The following is a 23,063-nucleotide window of genomic DNA, read 5'->3' on the forward strand; positions in this document are numbered from 1 at the left end:
CACCATATACAACAGCTGCAACTATTATTCTAGCCATTTTTTACTAACAAACTCTCTAAGGAGCAATGAGATCAGGAGCTGGTTTATAGTGATATGAAGAGCAACTTCAGGGAGAGGAAGTGGAGACCAGGCAAAGATGATTTTTTTTTAAGATCAGTAAATATATATATTATTTATATTCTCATGACAAATAGAACATGAAGTTTTTAAATGATGCTATTTACTGATTTTTTAAAATGTCAGGTGCTTAGGGGATTAGTCTAAAGACAGTGCAATATTTTGTCATAATGATAGCCCAGTGGAACAGAATGGAACAGAACCAAACCCACAGCATATGGCCTCCTGATTGACAACAGTAGATTCTTGAAAGTATAGTCATTTCAGTAAATGACACTGGGTCAACTGAATATACATATGGGGAAAAACTGAATCTTGACCCCCTACCTCATACCAAATGCAAAAATCAGTATAAGACAGGTTGTAGATTTAAATGTGAAAAGTAAAAATAATGAAGGTTTTAGAAGAAACACCTAACAGAGTATCTTCATGGCCTTGGGGTAGACAATGATTTTCTTTTTTTTTGTTTTTTTTATGCTTTATGTTCTATTGTACATGTGCACAACATGCAGGTTTGTTACATATGTATACATGTGCCATGTTGGTGTGCTGCACCCATTAACTCGTCATTTACATTACGTATAACTCCTAATGCTATCCCTCCCCACTCCCCCCAGCCCACAACAGGCCCTGGTGTGTGATGTTCCCCTTACTGTGTGGTTGACTGAAAAAATACCTTCATTGAAAAGGTGGTAGTCAGAGAATCGATAAAGTCAAAGGAAGGTATTTGTCAATGATGAAGGAATGCTGGGCATGTACATGGGTTGAAGAAGAGAGTCCAACTTGAAGATACAGGTGTGGAGATGGATCAGTTCTCCAAGCCAAAGGATTGGTCTTGCACCTGAGGAAAGAAGGCATCTTGCATGATAAGGAGAAAATCGAAGGGGTGGGGTTGCTGGAATATGTGCAGGGGTCTGGGAGGAAAATGAAGGCAACACTGAGGGTAATACAAGCATGTTGAATTCTGTTGTATGAAAGGTATCTTTTAAGCAAACCAATTACCCTCTTTCTTTTTTTCTTTCAGCTGTTCGGGGGTCTCGTCTGGATTTTGGTTGCCTCCTCCAATGTTCCTCTACCTCTGCTACAAGGATGGGTCATGTTTGTGTCCGTGACGGCGTTTTTCTTTTCGCTTCTCTTTCTGGGCATGTTCCTCTCCGGCATGGTGACTCAAATTGAAGCTAACTGGAACTTCCTGGTAAGGGCTTTTTTTGTTAAGTCTACTGCAGGAGGATGGGAGAAACCTATATCCTATTCTGTTCTGAAATGCCAGACTCCCAGTTCCGCCAGTTGCCTCTAATGGGAGAGAAGAGGTCCAACCACAGAAACCACTGTGGTGCTGTGTGGCTGCCTTGATGGACAACAGGGCTTCAGTTTGTGAAATCTCTGTGTTGATAGAGCTGAGAAATAATTCTGTTACTCCCACAGCTTAGATGACTCTTACTCAAAAACTGTTTCATTTCATACAGCAAATGAATTGCATTACAGTTATCAAACAAGTGAACAAATGCCTTTGGGATCTAAAGGTTGTCACATGTATCTTGAAATTTTCCATTAATTTCTGCCTCAGATATTTAAATATATATATTTTTTTCAGAAAATAAATACTTAGAAAAGGGCATGTTTCATATTGATAATCAATGTCTGTCCCAAATTAAAAAGAATTGGTGAGTTTTTAAAAATGAATTTGTGGCCGGGTGTGGTGGCTCATGCCTGTAATCCCAGCACTTTGGGAGGCCGAGGCAGGTGAATCACAAGGTCGGGAGTTCGAGACCAACCTGGCCAAAATGGTGACACCCCATCTCTACTAAAAGTACAAAAATTAGCCAGGCATGGTGGTGTGTGCCTGTAGTCCCAGCTAGTCAGGAGGCAGAGGCAGAAGAATTGCTTGAACCCGGCATAGGTTGCAGTGAGCCCAGATTGTGCCACTGTACTCCAGCCTGGGTGACAGAGCAAGACTCCATCTCAAAAAAAAATGAATAAAAAGAATTTGTGGCCAAGTACGGTGGCTCATGCCTATAGTCCCAAGACTTTGGGAAGCTGAGGCAGGAAGATCACTTGAGACTAGGAGTTCAAGGCCAGCCTGGGAAACATGGTGAAACCCCGTCTCTATAAAAACTACAAAAAATAGCTGGACGTGGTGTTGCACTCCTGTAGTCCCAGCTACTCAGGAAGTTGAGGCAGGAGGATCACTTGAGCCCAGAAGGTCGAGGCTGCAGTGAGCCATGATTACACCACTGCACTCCAGCCAAGGAGACAGAGCAAGACCTTGTCTCTCAAAATAAAATAAATAAAATAAAATAATTGAATTTGCAATCAACACAACTTTTAAAATTATGAACCATTAAATTAGGTCAACTTTTTGCTTAACATATAGAACTTGTCTGTCATGCTTGCAGCCATTCCTTCTCTAAGACTGTTTTAGAATGACTCAGTGGATCACAGTGCTTCAGTGAAGTTCAGGAAGGACCCCCATTAGGTTATAATCACACTTTGGTGTTTAGAAGCTTACCTCAGACCTTCAGTCAGGCTTTATGTATATTCCTTTCAAGTATAACGGCATATTGTTCCACAGCTTTAGTGCAGATGTTAGAGAAAAAGATCTGTTCTTGTTTTATTTATAGGGCATGAGAGGAACTGTAATCCTAAATGTTATTAGCGGTGAAGTGTAGGGAGTGTGGCTGGCCTTTAAGCCAGCCCCGGGGCAAATGGCACAGCTTAGTATAAAGCTAAGAAGGAAGTGGGGTACAGTGGTTACAGTCCTGCATGGGCTTTGAGCATAGATCTGGTTTGCTTAGTAGCTGTGTGGCCTTGGGCACAATTGTTAACCTCTCTCAATTTTAATTTCTTCCTCTGTAAAATGGTAGTATCATCTTTGGTATTGAGTACAGTCATTCATGTCCTTATTAACTTATTTGTTTTTCCAAGTTTGCATTTCCCACCCATTTGTAGCATTATATCTGATGTTCAGGAAATTAAATGTAAGCGTTTCTGTTGTTTTAATTGTGCTACTCTATGAAAGTGACAGCTGAAATTGGAAATCTTTGTTTCACAGGTCAGCTGCAAAGGTTACCTGTGGTCTTTTAGCTGGAGTAGTCCACTGTTACTGAGGCAAAAAATGGTAATAGCAATACGCAGGGTTGATTGTATGGTAGGCATGCATTCTAAGAGCCAACTCTTGTCTTCAAGGAATTTATTAAATGTTTTCCCTATTTAGAAAGGATTTCTCTTTTTTTCTTCTTTTGTGTGTGTGTCATTTTTGGTTTTGTTTCTGTGTTTTTATTCAGTCATTTTTTATTATATGGCTTACTTTTGTTAGGTTTGGTAATATATTTTGTACACTCTCCCAGGAAAACTTTTTAGCCATGTATATAATGAAATTGTCACAAGTTGGTAACAATTGTTGCATTCTGGAACTGTTAGATGTTAATGGCTCAAAAAATAGTTGTTTTCCCCTGTGATAAGCTTATTACCACTTTATACCATGCTTGAAGGAAGCAAGAATGCATTTTGATAAAGAACTTATTTTCTAGATGTATTTGTTGTAGGATATTGAGTTTGCTGTGTCTTCTGGGTTTTATGAAGAAATTAAATTTACATTCATGATAGCTTCAGCAGTTTTTTCTGAACTTTCTAGGTTTGATATAAATAGTGAAATAAAAATATAGTATCTAATAACAGATATAAAGTACTAAATACTTGCCTCATTCTATTCCAGGAAAATAAGGAGATTTTGATTTTGAAATAGCGTTTCTGTTATTTTTTCTGGAGAGGAAAAAATACCATTTTTGCGGAACTTTAAACAGAAGATTCTAAATTCATAGTCTTTTTTGTAGGGGAAGGGTACTAAGGAAAGATACATTTTAGAAAATAGAGCTATTTAAAAAATCCTATGCAATTAAACATGTTTCCCTTCATCCCCCCCAAAGTCTAACTGGCACACATTTGATCATTTGCCTGTTGTGGACATCACTTAACATATTTTTATTTTTTTAAATATTTTCTATTTCAATAGCTTGTAGCGTGAAAGTGGTTTATTATTACATGAATGAATTGCATAGTGGTGAAATCTGAGATGTTAGTGTAACAGTCCCCCAAGTAGTATACATTGTACCCAATATGTAGTTTCTTTTCATCCCTCCTTCCCGTCTCCTCACCCACTCCTGAGTCTCCAGTGTCCATTCTACCACTCTGTATACCTTTGTGTGCCCATAGCTTGGCTCCCACTTACAACTGAGAACATACAATATTTGGTTTTCAAATAAGTGAGTTACTTCACTTAGAATAACGGCCTCCAGCTCTATCCACTGCTTAATATCTTACATGTCCTCAGCTATAATTTCTGGCCCTATATTCATTTGCTTATTTGACCTTAATGACAATTCTTTATGGATCAGTATTCTTGTTCTCATTTTTACTAATGAGAAAACTGAGGTTCAAAGTGGTTGTCATCTGTTTTACTTGCTGCTGTTACTGTAAACCAGGATCCCCCTATACACAATGCAGCTTTTTTCTTTTTCTTTTTTTTAACTAGTAGATGGAATTTTGACTCTGAACCGAAGAGCAAAGCATGGGCTTAAGACAAGAATATGAGATATAGTCACTCTTGGGGGGTGCGGGGGGGCCCGGGGAAAAAAAAAGCTCTGCTTGAGGCTGAGGTTGCCTAAGGAAAAGGCAAACAAGTGGGCAGTGCTTGGGGCATGTGAGCATTGATAAGATTGGTGAAAGAGCAAGAGCACATGAAGGCAACTCAGAAAGAGGCTGGGTTCATCTGCTAGTAAGTAGAGGCCAGGAGCCTAAGGCAGAGGTTCACAAATGGTGATCCTGGCCAGAAGAGCAGCAGCATCTGGAAACATGTCAAAAATGGACATTCTCAGGTTCCACCCTGACCTGCTAAGTCAGAAACTCTGGGTGGAGGACTCAGTTGTCTGTGTTTAAACAAGCTCTCCAGGTGGTTCTGATGCAGGCTAACGTTTGAGAACCACTGACTTAGCAGAAATGATCTGGGCTGTCAAATGCAATGAGTGAGCCTTGTGGAAGCCCTTCTGCGCACATCCAGTGCACATCCCACACCTGGCACAAATTGGAATAGTATACTCAGGATGGCCAAATACAAATATAGGTACAGCTCTCCAGGGGTTGGGAAGATTTACTGAGTAGTTGGCCCTATACTAGGCCCTGGGAATACAATTGTGAAAAAAGAGATCTAGCAGTTGCTCTCAAAGAGTTTGTTGTAGTAGACAATGTAAGTAAAGAAATTGTTACGTAATTAATGCATCAATTAATGTTATGTTAGTTGCCAAAAAGGAAAAGCCTAGCGTGCCAAAACATGTGTGTCATCTCAGCTCCACTGGGAAGCAGACTCTAAGATGGATATAGAAGTACAAGAGTTTTGGTTTGGGCTTTTTGTGCATTTTGTTGTTATTGTTTGTTTAAGGAAAAGGGCAGATAACACTTGTAAAAGAAAATAAAGGAGGAAGTGAGGAAGTAAGATCAGGAAGAAAACCAAGAATGATACACTCCACAAAGTCTTGACCAAATCCATACAAAACTTCAGAGCACAGCCTGTCCTTCAAGAGTTGTGTGTTGGGCACAAGTGGCCAAGCACTAGTACCTCCACTGTGCTGTCACTTGTGGGGATGGGGGATATCCAGGAAGAATGTGGCCTTGGCTCACGCATTGTAGCAGATCCCAAATCCACTGAAGCTGGAGGCTGTCAGCTACCTGCACACCTCACAGCTAAACATCAAGTTCCTTCCTGATGGAAAATGTGTGCAGTGCACAATTAGATGCTCCAGTCTCTCATCTCATACTGCAGATCCATTTCTCCATATGCATCTGGGGAGTCGCTCCTCCAGGGTTCCAGTGTGCCTTTCTTCCTGAAGACAGACTTAAAGGAGAGAGGCTAGAGGGATACATGACATCTCCGTTCACTGGAGTTGGTCTCAAGGCCAACTGGTACTCATCTTCCTCTTCCACTGACCATTTTACATTCCTCTTCTCAGCTTTCCTGTCTGGTGTTCTCAGTGATTTCCTGGTGGTGAATCCAAACTCTCATTCAGGAGAGAGTGAGGGCACCTGGCAACCACATCTGCTTCAGGCCAGCGTTGCTACACTTGTTTGTTTTTAGTCACATTTGGCAGAGAGACTTCCGAGAAGATCTCAGGTAGATCATCTGAGGTCTACGTATAATTCCTCTCGCCCTCCTGTGGCACATACACTAGGGCAATACATGCTCTTTACTGCCATCCTGACTTCCAGCAGCTCTGCCTTCTCCTGATGTTAGTGGCAACTACCTTTGTCAAGATGGTAACTCCTCTTCTTGCCTTTTTGTCCCTGGGCAAAAGAGTCCAAAGTGGCCAGGGGGTAGCCATACCTTGTAGCTCAATGGGACTATTGCTGTATCCTCTGTCAAGAGTACCCCTTTGGGGACAAGGACCCTTGACCATGAAAAACCTAGAGTTGTGGAGGCAGAAATCATAAAGGATTTCAGCAGGTTATTAGAAGTGATGACAACTGGAGAAACTCTTGCTTTTACCCCTAAATTTCCATTCTTCCAATGGAGACACAATAACATGCAGGAAGCTCTTCTTCAGTGTATCTACTGCATCCTAAAGGATGACCCCTATCCTCACAGACTAGTGCCTCCAAGCTATACCTTCAGCCAGCCGTTCCTTTGTGCTATCAGGCCAGGCCAGCAGCTTCTAGGTGGTGCAGTACGTGATGCAACCAACCCAGGGGTAGGCACCCATTTCCACTCAGGCTTTGCTGAGTAGTAGTTCCCTTGATCAGAGACAGAGTGAAAGCCTGTGAGTGAATGCAGTCTGTAAATCATTGGATATAGCTGGTGGCTCAAGCTCTAAGAGTCAGAAAAGCAAATTCATAAATCAATGCCCTAGGTAATTCTATTTTCGTGAGAATAACCATTACGGGTGTTTGTTTTTGTGAGAGTGAAATATTTTGCCCTCCAGGAAGGTAGGAGCTCAGTTTACACTTACTACAGGTGACTGGTTGGTCCCCTTGAGGATAATCCCTTATCCGGAGCTCAGAGTTAGTCTCTGTTGCTGACAGTTCAACATTCAGAGGAAGCAGTGGGTAGATCATCTTTGGCAATAAGGAAGCCATGCTCTTGGGCCTTTCCATGGCCACTTTCTCTGACCATGGGTACTCTGTTTATGTGCCCATAATGCCAGGTATGGAGTGGTTGATGACAAAGGATTGCTAACATCAACTGGAAGGGTCCTTTTGGCTACATAGCATTCCAAAGCGATGCTTCTGGTAAGCATTACCAAGTGACAGATCTTCACATAGTATGCCTAATCCCATATCCCTTCCTTGTCCCTGAAGCTTTGATCTGTTTTATCCCATGGCCCTGACAAGTACAGTAGGCTGTTTGCTATTGATTATCAGTCTATGTATATTCTCACTATGGGCCTCTTTTCTTTCCTTCTTTTTTTTTTTTTTTTTTTTTTTTTTTTGAGACGGAGTCGTCTTCTATCGCCCAGCATGGAGTGCAGTGGCAGGATCCCTGCTCATTACAACCTCCGCCTCCTGGATTCAAGCAATTCTCCTGCCTCAGCCTTCTGAGTAACTGGGATTACTGGCATGCACCACCATGCCCAGCTAATTTTTGTATTCTTAGTAGAGATGGGCTTTTGCCATGTTGGCTAGGCTGGTCTGGAACTCCTGACCTCAAGTGATCCACCACCTTGGCCTCCCAAAGTACTGGGATTAAAGACACACGCCACCGCACCCAGCCATGGGCCACTTTTCTTTCTGAGCAAAGTGTGTGACATGCATCATCACTCAGCTCTACCAACTGGGAAAATATTCCCTAACCAGTCTTTCGAAGCCAACTCTGAATGTGGCTATAATGCACATACAATACAGCTGCTGTCCCTTTCCACCTTGCAAGCACATAGGAGCCAACTCTTCCAAAAACAAAGCTCAGGGTTTTTTTCTCCTTCAGGTGGGCATAAGGAAACCCCTCTTCCCTGTGGCTATAGGTATGAACTGAAGAAGGAGAGCAGTTCCACTCTGGTGAATAATGTGAGAGCCTAGGCTACCTGCTCATGCAGTTAACTCTTGTTAACTGGTCTTGCTCAGGTCAATATATGTGTCCTTCCTATCACAAGGAGACAGCTGCTGGCCCACCTGACTTTTTGAGTTAGTGGCTTCCATGGAACCCAACTCAAAATAAGCAGTTCTGGATGCCTGGCCACTGGTGTCTCATGATCAAGTGTTTCTTTCCTACCAGGTCTAGTACTAGGAGCTGCTTTTCAAAGACTTGTCGCTCTCCAGTGCAGGTTACTAGAGGCTCTAAAACTCCAGGAACCTCCATCGTGATTTTCACACTGGAATTGCCGTAAATTCCATACTATGTACTTTCTTCCAACACCAAGAGTATATATGACCCTGGCTGGATAGGATGACCGAAGCATACGGAGTGAGAAGCGCAAGAAGTGTATTGGGAAGTAACACCTATAAAAGATGAAAGGCGAAAGAATAGGATTGGACAGGAAAGCCTTGAAACCACAATTCAGATACTTCTGAAAAGGAGGGAGGAAGAAGCAAAATTGGCAGGAATAGAGAGAGGGGGGAAAGGGCAAGCAGTAATTGCTTGTGGGCAGAATCCTTTCTGGCAGAGACAATACTATGTGTAAAGAGTAGCATCCTTGAGCTATAAAATGCTTCCTAGGGACCAAAATGAGGTGAATGTGGGTGACATTAAAAAAGGTATGTAATGGTGGAGAAATCAAGGGATCAGATCATACCAAGAGTTGCAGGTCCTGTCATCAAATCTCTTTATTACAAGATCAACTATTTCTGATGATTCACCTCAGTAAGTTAAATGAGTGCCTAAATTTTTCTTACTACAATCTATCATCATTTCCTTTAGCCATTAAAAATGATGACATTTGAATTTGGGGTTTGACCTTCATCAACTAATATTTGTTGAATAAACACATGTATTTGAGCATCTCTGCTATAGATTAGACATGTGGCCAGTAACACTTTTCTTAAATCTTTTGAAGGCATTTGTGAATCAGTTTACAAATGAGAGTTACTTAATAGAAAGCACATCTTTGTAGTTCTTACATACTTAAATGTGAGAACAATTTATTTTTTATTTATTTTTATTATACTTTAACTTCTAGGGTACATGTACACAACGTGCAGGTTTGTTACATATGTATACATGTGCCATGTTGGTGTGCTGCACCCATTAACTCATCATTTACATTAGTTATATCTTCTAATGCTATCCCTACCCCCTGCTGCATCCCCACAGTAGGACCCGGTGTGTGATGATCCCCTTCCTGTGTCCAAGTGATCTCATTGTTCAATTCCCACCTATGAGTGAGAACATGCGGTATTTGGTTTTCTGTTCTTGCGATAGTTTGCTCAGAATGATGGTTTCTAGCTTTATCCATGTCCCTACAAAAGACAGGGACTCGTCCTTCTTTATGGCTGCATAGTATTCCATGGTGTATATGTGCCACATTTTCTTAATCCAGTCTATCATTGATGAACATTTGGGTTGGTTCCAAGTCTTGGCTATTGTGAATAGTGCTGCAGTAAACATACATGTGCATGTGTCTTTATAGCAGCATGATTTATAATCCTTTGGGTATATGCCCAGTAATGGGATAGCTGGGTCAAATGGTATTTCTAGTTTTAGATCCTTGAGGAATCGCCACACTGTTTTCCACAATGGTTGAACTAGTTTACAGTCCCACCAAGAGTGTAAAAGTGTTCCTATTTCTCCACATCCTCTCCAGCACCTGTTGTTTCCTGATTTTTTTAATGATTGCCATTCTAACTGGTGTGAGATTGTATCTCACTGTGATTTTGATTTGCATTTCTCTGATGGCAAGTGATGATGAGCATTTTTTCATGTGTCTGTTGGCTGTATGAATGTCTTCTTTTGAGAAGTGTCTGTGCATATCCTTTGCCCACTTTTTGATAGGGTTGTTTTTCCCTTGTAAATTTGATTGAATTCTTTATAGGTTCTGGATATTAGCCCTTTGTCAGATGAGTAGATTGCAAAAAATTTCTCCCATTCTGTAGGTTGCCTGTTCACTCTGATGGTAGTTTCTTTTGCTGTGCAGAAGCTGTTTAGTTTAATTAGATCCCATTTGTCAATTTAGGCTTTTGTTGCCATTGCTTTTGGCGTTTTAGACATGAAGCCCTTGCCCATGCCTATGTCCTGAATGGTATTACCTAGGTTTTCTTCTAAGGTTTTTATGGTTTTAGGTCTAACATTAAAGTCTCTAATCCATCTTGAATTAATTTTCATATAAGGAGTAAGGAAAGGATCCAGTTTCAGCTTTCTACTTATGGCTAGCCAATTTTCCCAGTACCATTTATTAAATAGGGAATCCTTTCCCCATTTCTTGTTTTAGTCAGATTTGTCAAAGATCAGATGCCTGTAGATGTGTGGTATTATTTCTGAGAGCTCTGTTCTGTTCCATTGGTCTATGTCTCTGTTTTGGTACCAGTACCATGCTGTTTTGGTTACTGTAGCCTTGTAGTGTAGTTTGAAGTCAGGTAGTGTGATGCCTCCAGCTTTGTTCTTTTGGCTTAGGATTGTCTTGGCAATGTGGGCTCTTTTTGGTTCCATATGAACTTTAAAGCAATTTTTTCCAATTCTGTGAAGAAAGTCATTGGTAGCTTAATGGGGATGGCATTGAATCTATAAATTACCTTGGGCAGTATGGCCATTTTCACAATATTGATTCTTCCCATCCATGAGCATGGAATGTTCTTCCATCTGTTTGTGTCCTCTTTTATTTCACTGAGCAGTGGTTTGTATTTCTCCTTGAAGAGGTTCTTTACATTCCTTGTAAGTCGGATTCCTAGGTATTTTATTCTCTTTGAAGCTATTGTGAATGGGAGTTCATTCATGATTTGGCTGTCTGTTTGTCTGCTAATGGTGTATAAGAATGCTTGTGATTTTCGCAAATTCATTTTGTATCCTGAGACATTGCTGAAGTTGCTTATCAGCTTAAGGAGATTTTGGGCTGAGAAGATGGGGTTTTCTAAATATAAAATGATGTCATCTGCAAACAGGGACAATTTGACTTCTTCTTTTCCTAACTGAATATCCTTTATTTCTTTCTCTTTCCTGATTGCCCTAGCCAGAACTTCCAGCACTATGTTGAATAGGAGTGGTGAGAGAGGGCATCCCTGTCTTGTGCCAGTTTTCAAAGGGAATGCTTCCAGTTTTTGCCCATTCAGTATGATATTGGCTGTGGATTTGTCATAAATAGCTCTTATTATTTTGAGATATGTTCCATCAATACCAAATTTATTGAGAGTTTTTAGCATGAAGGGCTGTTGAATTTTGTCAAAGGCCTTTCTGCATCCATTGAGATAATCACGTGGTTTTTGTCTTTGGTTCTGTTATATACTGGATTACGTTTATTGATTTGCATATGTTGAACCAGCCTTGCATCCCAGGGATGAAGCCCACTTGATCATGGTGGATAAGCTTTTTGATGTGCTGCTGGATTCGGTTTGCCAGTATTTTATTGAGGATGTTTGCATCTATGTTCATCAGGGATACTGGTCTAAAATTCTCTTTTTTTTGTTGTATCTCTCTCAGGCTTTGGTATCAGGATGATGTTGGCCTCATAAAATGAGTTAGGGAGGATTCCCTCTTTTTCTTTTGATTGGAATAGTTTCAGAAGGAATGGTACCAGCTCCTCCTTGTACCTCTGGTAGAATTCGGCTCTGAATCCGTCTGGTCCTGGACTTTTTTTGGTTGGTAGGCTATTAATTATTGCCTCAATTTCAGAGCCTGCTATTGGTCTATTCAGGGATTCAACTTCTTCCTGGTTTAGACTTGGGAGAGTGTAACTGTCCAGGAAATTATCCATTTCTTCTAGGTTTTCTAGTTTTATTTGCGTAGAGGTGTTTATAGTATTCTCTGATGGTAGTTTGTATTTCTGTGGGGTCGGTGGTGATATCCCCTTTATCATTTTTTATTGCATCTATTTGATTCTTCTCTGTTTTCTTCTTTATTAGTCTTGATAGCGGTCCATCAATTTTGTTGATCTTTTCAAAAAACCAGCTCCTGGATTCATTGATTTTTTGGAGGGTTTTTTTTTCACTATCTCCTTCAGTTCTGCTCTGATCTTAGTTATTTCTTGCCTTCTGCTAGCTTTTGAATGTGTTTGCTCTTGCTGCTCTAGTTCTTTTAATTGTGATGTTAGAGTGTCAATTTTAGATCTTTCCTGCTTTCTCTTGTGGGCATTTAGTGCTATAAATTTCCCTCTACACACTGCTTTAAATGTGTCCCAGAGATTCTGGTATGTTGTATCTTTGTTCTCATTGGTTTCAAAGAACATCTTTATTTCTGCCTTCATTTCGTTATGTACCCAGTAGTCATTCAGGCGGAGGTTGTTCAGTTTCCATGTAGTTGAGCGGTTTTGATTGAGTTTCTTAGTCCTGATTTCTAGTTTGATTGCACTGTGGTCTGAGAGACAGTTTGTTATAATTTCTGTTCTTGTACATTTGCTGAGGAGTGCTTTACTTCCAACTATGTGGTCAACTTTAGGATAAGTGTGTTGTGCTGACAAGAATGTGTATTCTGTTGATTTGGGGTGGAGAGTTCTGTAGATGTCTATTAGGTCCGCTTGGTACAGAGTTGAGTTCAATTCCTGGATATCCTTGTTAACTTTGTCTTGTTGATCTGTCTAATGTTGACAGTGGGGTGTTAAAGTCTCCCATTATTATTGTATGGGAGTCTAAGTCTCTTTGTCAGTCTCTAAGGACTTGCTTTATGAACCTGGGTTCTCCTGTATTAGGTGCATATATATTTAGGATAGTTAGCTCTTCCTGTTGAATTGATCCCTTTACCATTATGTAATGGCCTTCTTTGTCTCTTTTGATCTTTGATGGTTTAAAGTCTGTTTTATCAGAGAGTAGGATTGCAACCCCTGCTTTTTTTTTGTTTTCCATTTGCTTGGTAGATCTTCCTCCATCCCTTTATTTGAGCCTATGTGTGTCTCTACATGTGAGATGGGTCTCCTGAATACAGCAAACTGATGGGTCTTGACTCTTTATCCATTCCAGTCTTTGTGTTTTAATTGGAGCATTTAGTCCATTTACATTTAAGGTTAATATTGTTATGTGTGAACTTGATCCTGTCATTATGATATTAGCTGGTTATTTTGCTCGCTAGTTGATGCAATTTCTTCCTAGCATCAATGGACTTTACATTTTGACATGTTTTTGCAATGGCTGGTACTTGTTGTTCCTTTCCATGTTTAGTGCTTCCTTCAGGGTCTCTTGTAAGGCAGGCCTGGTGGTGACAGAATCTCTAAGCATTTGCTTGTCTGTAAAGGATTTTATTTCTCCTTCACTTATGAAACTTAGTTTGGCTGGATATGAAATTCTGGGTTTAAAATTCTTTTCTTTAAGAATGTTGAATATTGGCCCCCACTCTCTTCTGGCTTGGAGAGTTTCTGCCGAGAGATCTGCTGTTAGTCTGATGGGCTTCCCTTTGTGTGTAACCCGACCTTTCTCTCTGGCTGCCCTTAACATTTTTTCCTTCATTTCAACTTTGGTGAATCTGACAATTATGTGTCTTGGAGTTACTCTTCTCGAGGAGTATCTTTGTGGCATTCTCTGTATTTCCTGAATTTGAATATTGGCCTGCCTTACTAGGTTAGGGAAGTTCTCCTGGATGATATCCTGCAGAGTGTTTTCCAACTTGGTTCCATTTTCCCCCTCACTTTAAGCACACCAATCAGACGTAGATTTGGTCTTTTCACATAATCCTATACTTCTTGGAGGCTTTGTTCATTTCTTTTTACTTTTTTCTCCACACTTCTCTTCTTGCTTCATTTCATTCATTTGATCTTCAATCACTGATAATCTTTCTTCTAGTTGATCGAGTTGGTTACTGAAGCTTGTGGATTTGTCACGTAGTTCTCATGTTATGGTTTTCATCTCTATCAGTTCTTTTAAGGTCTTCTCTGCATTGATTATTCTAGTTATCCATTCATCCATTCTTTTTTCAAGGTTTTTAGTTTCTTTGTGCTGGTTACATAGTTCCTCCTTTAGCTCTGAGAAGTTTGATGGACTGAAGCCTTCTTCTCTCAACTTGTCAAAGTCATTCTCCATCCAGCTTTGTTCCATTGCTGGCGATGAGCTGCATTCCTTTGGAGGCAGAGATGCACTCTGATTTTTTTTAATTTCCAGCTTTTCTGCACTGCTTTCTCCCCATCTTTATGGTTTTATCTGCCTTTGATCTTTGATGATGGTGATGTACTGATGGGGTTTTGGTGTGGGTGTCCTTTCTGTTTGTTAGTTTTCCTTCCAACAGTCAGGACTCTCAGCTGTAGGTCGGTTGGAGTTTGCTTGAGGTCCACTCCAGACCGTTTGCCTGGGTATCAGCAGCAGAGGCTGCAGAAGATAGAATATTGCTGAACAGCGAGTGTTGCTGTCTGATTCTTGCTCTGGAAGCTTCATCTCAGGGGTGTACCCCGCCATGTGATGTGTTGGTCTGCACTAGTGGGGGATGTCTCCCAGTTAGGCTACTTACAGGTCATGGACTCACTTGATCAGCAGGCAGTCTGTCCGTTCTCAGATCTCAGCCTTCATGGTGGGAGATCTACTGCTGTCTTCAAAGCTATCAGACAGGGGCATTTACATCTGCAGAGGTTTCTGCTGCTTTTTGTTTAGCTATGCCCTGTCCCAGAGGAGGACTCTACAGAGGCAGGCCGACCTCCTTGAGCTGCGGTGGGCTCCACCCAGCTTCATGGTGGCTTTGTTTACCCACTTAAGCCTCAGCAATGCTGGCGCCCCTCCCCCAGCCTCGCTGCTGCCGCCTTGCAGTTAGATCTCATACTGCTGTGCTAGCAATGAGGGAGGCTCCGTGGGCAGGGGACCCTCCGGGCCAGGTGTGGTGTATAATCTCCTGGTGTGCTGTTTGCTAAGACCCTTGGTAAAGCGCAGTATTAGGGTGGGAGTTACCCAATTTTCCAGGTGTTGTGTGTCTCAGTTTCCCTTGGCTAGGAAAAGGGATTCCCTTCCCCCTTGCGCTTCCCAGGTGAGGCGATGCCTCGCCCTGCTTCAGCTCTCGCTGGTTGGGCTGCACCAGCTGACCAGCACCGATTGTCCGGCACTCCCCAGTGAGATGAACCCAGTACCTCAGTTGAAAATGCAGAATTCACCCGTCTTCTGTGTCACTCACAGCTGGAGGCTGGAGCTCTTCCTATTCAGCCATCTTGGGCCTATTTTTTTTTTAAGACAGTCTTGCTCTGTTGCCCAGGCTGGAGTGCAGTGGTGCAATCTCGGCTCACTGCAAGCTCTGCCTCCCAGGTTTACACCATTGTCCTGCCTCAGCCTCCCGAGTAGCTGGGACTACAGGTGCCTACCACCAGGCCCATCTAATTTTTTGTATTTTTTAGTAGAGACAGGGTTTCACCGTGTTAGCCAGGATGGTCTCTATCTCCTGACCTCATGATCTGCTCGCCTCAGCCTCCCAGAGTGCTGGAATTACAGGTGTGAGCCACCGTGCCTGGCCAGATGTGAGAACAATTTCTATGAACAGTATCATTTGCTGTATGGCCATTTACAAAGGCAGTGCAATGCTCTCCTTTGTAATATTGCTATAACAGTAATAGAAATCAATAATAGGTTTGATAGAAAAGACTTCAAACGGAACCCTTACACACTGTTGGTAGGAATGTAAATTAGTACAGTCATTATAGAGAACATTGTGGAAGTTCCTCAAAAAGTTAAAAATAGAACTACCATATGATCAAGCAATCCCACACCTGGGTATATATCCAAAGGAAATGAAATCAGTGAGATATCTGCATTCTCATATTCATTACAGCCAAGATATGGAATCAACCTAAGGGTCGTAGAGGAATGAAGAAAATGCAGTATATATTCACAATACTAATTCAGCCTTTAAAAAGGCTGAAATCCTGTCATTTGCAATATAGATGAACATTATGTTATGTGAAATAAGTCAAGCACAGAAAGACCAATACCACATGATCTCACTTATATGTGAAATCTTAAAAAGTTGAATTCACAGAAGTAGAGAATAGAATGGTGATTACCAGGGTATGGGGTAATGGGAGACTGGGGAAATGTTGGTCAAAGAATACAAAATTTCAGTTAGGAGAAATGAGTTCAAGAGATCTGTTATATAGCGTGGTGACTATAGTTAATAACAGTGTATTCTTATATTCTTGAAAAATGCGTAAAAAAGATTCCAAATGTTCTCCCCACAAAAATATTTATAGGAGGTTATATATATATATATATATATATGCTCAATTTAGCCATCCCACAATGTATAAATATTTCAGAACATCGTGTACATGATAAATATGTATTTTGGTCAATTAATTTTTTCTGAAAACTAAAGAAACTGGACTTTGGGACTAGACACACTACATGTTTTTCTCCCTCCCAAAGTTAATATTTGTGTGGCTTTAAACAGTCATTTAACTGAAAAGAAAGAAGAAATTCTTTGTAAAATGGAGACAATAAATGGTGGTTATAAGGATGAGTAACAATGCACGTAAGGTACCTGATATGTGGGAGCTATTAAAAACAGTGATGTGTTGACAGTATATTAATTCAGGTAAGACAATATGAACTGTAATAGTGTTATGCTTCATATGAATGTCAGCAACATACAAAGAAACCTAATAAACGAGTTCTTATACTTTTGGTCAAAGTACATGTTAGTAGTTTTTAATGAAATATATGAATATGTGTTATTGAATTCTATTATTAGTCTTCTGTATCTTTCAGTGGAAAATCTCTAATGATAAAAATAACTGCTCAAAAATAAAATTATGTAATGTGTATGAATACGTATAATAACCATAATAAAAATATGTAATTTAAATGCTATTTTACTTGAATTTTAAAGACAGCATATGTTATGGCTTTTTTATATTATCCTAATTAACATTGATCTCTATGGCATCTTAATCCAAATTAAAATTATATATTATAAAATTCAGTATATGGAAAGGTTTACCAATGTGCCAATTAAGATGGGTTGGTTGATTTCCACTTGGATTCTAATAGCCTGACATTTCTAAAGCAGCTAAGATAAACAGTGAATATAGTTAAGGTTGTTTAATTAAATGTTTTGATCTTGCTAAACCTAAACTTCATCATTTAAAATAAGGAACAGAAAAATATATATTTTTTAATTGCAGATGTCTTTTCTCTCCTCTTTTAGGATTTTGCCTACCATTTTACAGTATTTGTCTTCTATTTTGGAGCCTTTTTATTGGAAGCAGCAGCCACATCCCTGCATGATTTGCACTGCAATACAACCATGACCCTGCAGCCGCTCCTGAGTGATAACCAGTATAACATAAACGTAGCAGCCACAGTAAGTATTCAATGAGTACCATTCACCAGCACTTCCGCTCTACTGTCAAGGCCTCCAAGAAACTCCTCAGGCAACATTCGTTTCCTTTAATGCTAGCCATTAGCATTAAATATATAATAGCTATTTATCTGTACAATAACCCTGTAAGCAAAGTGCCATGATCACCCCCAGTATTGTGGGTGATTAAACTGTAGCACAATGAGGTTGATGTTCATGTAAGATCATAGCGAACCATTAGAACTGCTTGGCTTTGCACAGCAATGTCTACTTTGCAAAAAGAATTGTGTTTTTTGCTTCTGATAACTTTCAGAGATGGTAAAGGAGATCTCCCAGTTTTGTTCTTTAGTATTCGATAGCTGCTTGCAATTTATTTTTATTCAATGAATAGTTACTGTGGGCCTACCATTTATCAAGTAATTTTGCTGGGTGTTGAGGACAGGGTGAGTAAGGCAAATAGCTAGCCATTGTAGTAGATGATAGGCAGATGAAATACATTCCTTGGGGTAGTTATTAAATTTTTAAAATCATCTAATTCATATACTGGAGTTAATTTGTCATTTTGTATAGATAATTTGAAGAAATATATTTTTTGTTGTTAGAGATCATTTTTAAGATGTCAGAAGTCCAAATTATTTTCTAAAATATTGTGATATTTAATATAAGTATATGGCAAATTAGTGACCCTAATGTTTTATTATGTTCCCCAGGTAGCCTATAAATAACCCAGTACTCATATAGTCATTGAAATCTGTCTGGAGCAGCACTGTCTAGTAGAACTTTCTACAGTGACAGGAATATTTCATGTAAGTGCTGTCCAAAATGGTGACCACTAGCCTCATGTGGCTGTTGAGCAATTGAAAATTAACTAGGCTGAGGAGCCATAGCTCATGCCTATAATCCCAGCACATCGGTAGGCCGAGGTGGGAGGACTGCTTGAGGCCAGGAGTTTGAGACCAGCCTGGTCAACATAGCAAAACCCTGTCTCTGAAAAAGGAAAAACAAAAAACAAACCAGAATAAAGAATTGGCCAGGCCTGGTGGCTTGTGTCTGTAGTGCTACCTACCCAGGAGCTCAGGAGCCCAGGAGGTGGAGGTTGCAGTGAGCAGAGACCACACCACTGTACTTCAGTCTGAGTGACAGACCGAGACTCTGTCTGGTGGGGGGAGAGAAAGAGTGAGAAAGATAACTAGTATGACTAAGGAACTGAATTTTTAGGGTTAATTTTAATAAATTTAATCACATGTGCCTAGTGGCTATCATGTTAGACAATACATGTCTAGAGTTTGAGTTTTGAGGGGTAAAAGACAAATGGTTTCAAGACTATTATAAGTTTCCCAAGTCTCTGGTAGGATTTGTCAAAATTTATTGAGTGCCTGTGAAGAATTAGGCTGAAGGTGGGATTACAACAAAAAGGAGTCATGGTTTTAGCTTTGAAAGGTTTATAGTATAGATTAGCGACTTTAACACTTGCTTATAAAAGAAATAAAAGTTTCATTTAATGAATTCTTACCTAAAACCCCAATAAATCTAGAATAAAAGTTTAGGTGCTGTAGTTGAAGTGGAGGAAGAGGGCCTTGAATGATGTTCATTCTCTTTTCATAAAGCTGCCTCTACCCACCATATCATCCCTGAGGATCATAGAATCCTTGTGATCCAAAAATCACATTGGAAAACCCTTGGTTTTAACAGTTTTACAAAGCAAAGTTCAGGAACTTGACTTTTTTCCTTGCTATTAGTCATCAATTCCCATTGTATTTGCCTTTATATGTTTCTTACTTCTAGTCCCTTCTTTTTAATGGTACAGGCTAGATTCTCATATCTTGGATCATTAAAGTATCCCCACATCTATTGATAGTCACCCTAGAACCTACTTTCACAAGAATAGTAGCTGCTGAAATACTTGATGGTTGTCTGAGGTCCTTCATTTCTCACCTTTGTCCTAAGGGCCTAGTTTTCCGTGTTCTCCATCATGTAATTCTTTTCTGGCTGCTTCTCTTTTGTGACTTTGTCCCTGTTGTCCTTCCCTTTCTAAGTAAAGCTGTCTCAGTAAACCTCTACATGCTTCGAGTTCAGCATTACATCCCGTTTCATCCATGTGCTCACTCCAAAGTAAATCTCTAGTTTGAGTTTTATTCTAACTAAAATGTATCAGCCATCCATTTGGGACATTAGATAGGAAAATTCCTTTTCCATAATAATAGATATCAAGCGCTATTGCTCTCATTCAGAAAACAATGTCTAGATTAGAAATGTATCAGAGAAACAATCAGCAGAAGGGTGGAAAGAAGAGCAGAATAGTAATTAAAACTGTGAAAATGGTCTATAGGTGAATCTAGTATTCCTTCCCAGAGCTAGCTTCCTAGTTAAGAATCCCTGTGCTAAACCATAACATTTATCATGTTGAACTGCTTTTTCTTTGTCTTTTAGTCTTCTATGGGTCATAAGCCCCAAAAGGGTGAGGATGCTATCTACTGTTTGTATGTACGAAGTGCAGTGATATACACACAGTTGGTGCTAAAGAGATTCTCGGGACAGTAATTCACAGTAGAGTGTAGATTTGTGCATAGGACTGTCTCCTATACAAGAGCAAGCCAACCTGACAATTCATTTCCACTTGTCTTAGTTGAGTTTTAAAGTTACCTTCCATCATCACAGAAATTATTTGATGAATCCTCAGGTTCTGATAGTTGCTGGCTTCCTTGGCTGTGAAGCCACTACATGAATAGAACTTCATGCTGAATTTTTAAATACAGTGCCTGGGGATTCACAAATACTTAATAAGTGAGCCCAGAATGTGAACAAATGTTCAATGTAAAGTCGTCCACAAATGAGAAAATTATTAGGGGCTAAAATGTTTAAAGGAAGTGGGGGGTAATTGTATGAGGGAATAAATAAGTTGTACAAATCATCAAATAAATCAATGTAAAATATTTTTGTAAGTGTTGAAGTGTTTTTAGGTAGATTGGTCAATCTTCATATGTTTGTTCTTGAGGCCACTGCTTTTAAGTCGGTGTTGTAAATCTGATGTGAATTTTTGTTTCTTTTTTCTTAGATTTTTGCCTTTATGACGACAGCTTGTTATGGTTGCAGTTTGGGTCTGGCTTTACGAAGATGGCGACCGTAACACTCCTTAGAAACTGGCAGTCGTGTGTTAGTTTCATTTGTCTACTTTATATGTCTGATCAATTTGGATACCATTTTGTCTAGATGCAAAAACATTCCAAAAGTAATTTGTTTAGTAGAGAGAGAGACTATCAAAGCTCAAATTTTGGTTTATTTCATGGATGGAATGTTAATTTTATTATGATATTAAAGAAATGGCCTTTTATTTTACATCTCTCCCCTCCTTCCCTTCCTGAAAGTTTCCTTTTATGTTCATAAAATACAAATATATTATTCATAAAAAATTAGTATCCCTTTTGTTTGGTTGCTGAGTCACCTAATTGGTAACTACAACTCCCTAAAAAAACACATTTCAAATAGGCTTCGCACTGAACTCTATAATTTAGTGTAAACCAGGAATTGGCACACTTTTTAAAAAATGGGCCAGAAGGTAAATATTTATGCTTCATGGGCCATACAGTCTGTCACAACTATAGCATGAAAGCAGCTGTACACAATACAGAAATGAATGAGTGTGGTTATGTTCTAATAAAACTTTATTTATAAAAACAAGGGGAGGCTGGGTTTAACCTGTGGGCCATAGTTTGTCGACCACTGGTGTAAAACCTTAGTTATATATGTTCTGCATTTTCTTGAACTGATCATGAAAACCTATAAACCTAATAGACAAGCCACATAATATTTAGCTTCATTATGCAATAATCACATTGCCTTTGTGTTAATAGTCACATACTTACCTTTGGAGGAATGTATGGTTTCTCAGACTATCTCAGGCAGAGTCCTGGATGTAGGCAAAAGTAATTTATGAAGTAAACTTTAGTCGCTTAATCAAACTAATGATAGTCTAACAACTGAGCAAGATCCTCATCTGAGAGTGCTTAAAATGGGATCCCCAGAGACCATTAACCACTACTGGAACTGGTATCTAGCTACTTATGTCTTACTTTGAGTTTATGCTTCAGTATACAGTTGTTTGCCCTGTGCATGAACATACCCATATTTGTGTGTGGATATGTGAAGCTTTTCCAAATAGAGCTCTCAGAAGAATTAAGTTTTTACTTCTAATTATTTTACATTACTTTGAGTTAAATTTGAATAAAGTTGTAGATTCTTGTTTTTGCATTAGCCCAGACATCTATATTGTTTTTGCACTGGTGACAGACAAAATCAGTTTTAAAATCATAGCCAGCACAAAAACCATTTCTGGCTAAATAGCACAGAAAAGTATTTTAACCTACCTGTAGAGATCCTGGTCATGGAAAGGTGCCAAAATGTTTTGAATGGAAGAACAAGTTAGAGTGAGGCCACAGTTCCCACCACACTAGGGCTTTTGTATTGCTCTACTCTTTCAGCCCTTTACTTTCTGGCTGAAGCATCCCCTTGGAGTGCCATGTATAAGTTGGGCTATTAGAGTTCATGAAACATAGAACAACCGTGAATGAGTGGCATGATCAGTGCTTAATGATCAAGTATTACCTATCTAATAATCCTCTAGAAAGAACCCTGTTAGATCTTGGTTTGTGATAAAAATATCAAGACAGAAGACATGAGGAAATCAGGCATATGACTTTGTACTTACATCAGATATTTTCTGTAATATCCTACTTCCTTGGTTTTCCCAGCTCCATACCACACACCTAAACCTGTGTTATGAATTACATATTACAAAGTCATAAATGTGCCATATGGATATATAGTCTATTCTAGTTGGAATCGTTTAGTCTGCTAGAATTTAGTTGTGACACTTTTTTTGTTTCCCAGTATAGCAGTCTTCTGTTTGGTGGCATTAAATTGATTTCTTTAAAATGCTTTGGTGGCATTTTTGTAAATGGATTGCTTCTAGATTGTTACAAACCAAGCCTAAGACACATCTGTGAATACTTAGATTTGTAGATTAATTGCATTCTAGATTTGTGAGTTGAATGACAAAGGAGTTGAACAAAAATTATGGCGTTTAAGAATTTAACATATCTTAGCTGTAAAAATGAGAAAGTGTTGGTTGGTTTTAAAATCTGGTAACTCCTTGAAGAAAAGAAATTTATTTTATACGTGTTATGTCTCTAATAAAGTATTCATTTGATAATCTTTGTGGTCATCTATTACACCATTCACTTTGAAATTCAGTTAAAGGTTTGATATAAACTTGACAGAGCTTCTAGACTTATAATGTATAAAAAGTTGTGTTTTAAACATTTCTGTGTAAAAGTCTCTCAGGAATTGTCTTTTTTCTTTGATGAAGGTGAAAGAGGTAAGTCTTTGGAAGTAACGTTGCATAGGAAGTTTAAATGAGAATTCTGTTTTGCCGAGTGTGATGACTTATGTCTATATTGCCAAAACTTTGGGAAGCCGAGGCCGGAGGATCCCTTGACACTAGGAATTCAGGACCAACCTGGGCAATATACTGAGACTTCATCTCTACAAAAAAATTAAAAAATTAGCTGGG

At 39.4% G+C, this 23,063-nt stretch overlaps 1 protein-coding gene across 2 annotated transcripts in view; it reads left to right on the forward strand.

Annotated features, from left to right (window-relative positions):
- MAL2 (mal, T cell differentiation protein 2) overlaps positions 1-22,703 on the forward strand; it is a 35,125-nt gene extending 12,422 nt beyond the window's left edge. For both annotated transcript variants that reach the window (XM_005563977.5, XM_005563978.5), the window contains exons 2-4: positions 1,142-1,312; positions 17,342-17,497; positions 20,550-22,703. In XM_005563977.5, coding sequence (XP_005564034.1) covers positions 1,142-1,312; positions 17,342-17,497; positions 20,550-20,621 — 399 coding nt within the window. In that variant the 3' untranslated portion in view covers positions 20,622-22,703. The remainder of the gene's footprint in view (positions 1-1,141; positions 1,313-17,341; positions 17,498-20,549) is intronic.
- Positions 22,704-23,063: the final 360 nt, after the last annotated feature.

This window comes from Macaca fascicularis, chromosome 8 (assembly GCF_037993035.2).
Source record: "Macaca fascicularis isolate 582-1 chromosome 8, T2T-MFA8v1.1".
In the NCBI taxonomy this organism is placed as follows: Eukaryota; Metazoa; Chordata; class Mammalia; order Primates; family Cercopithecidae; genus Macaca; species Macaca fascicularis.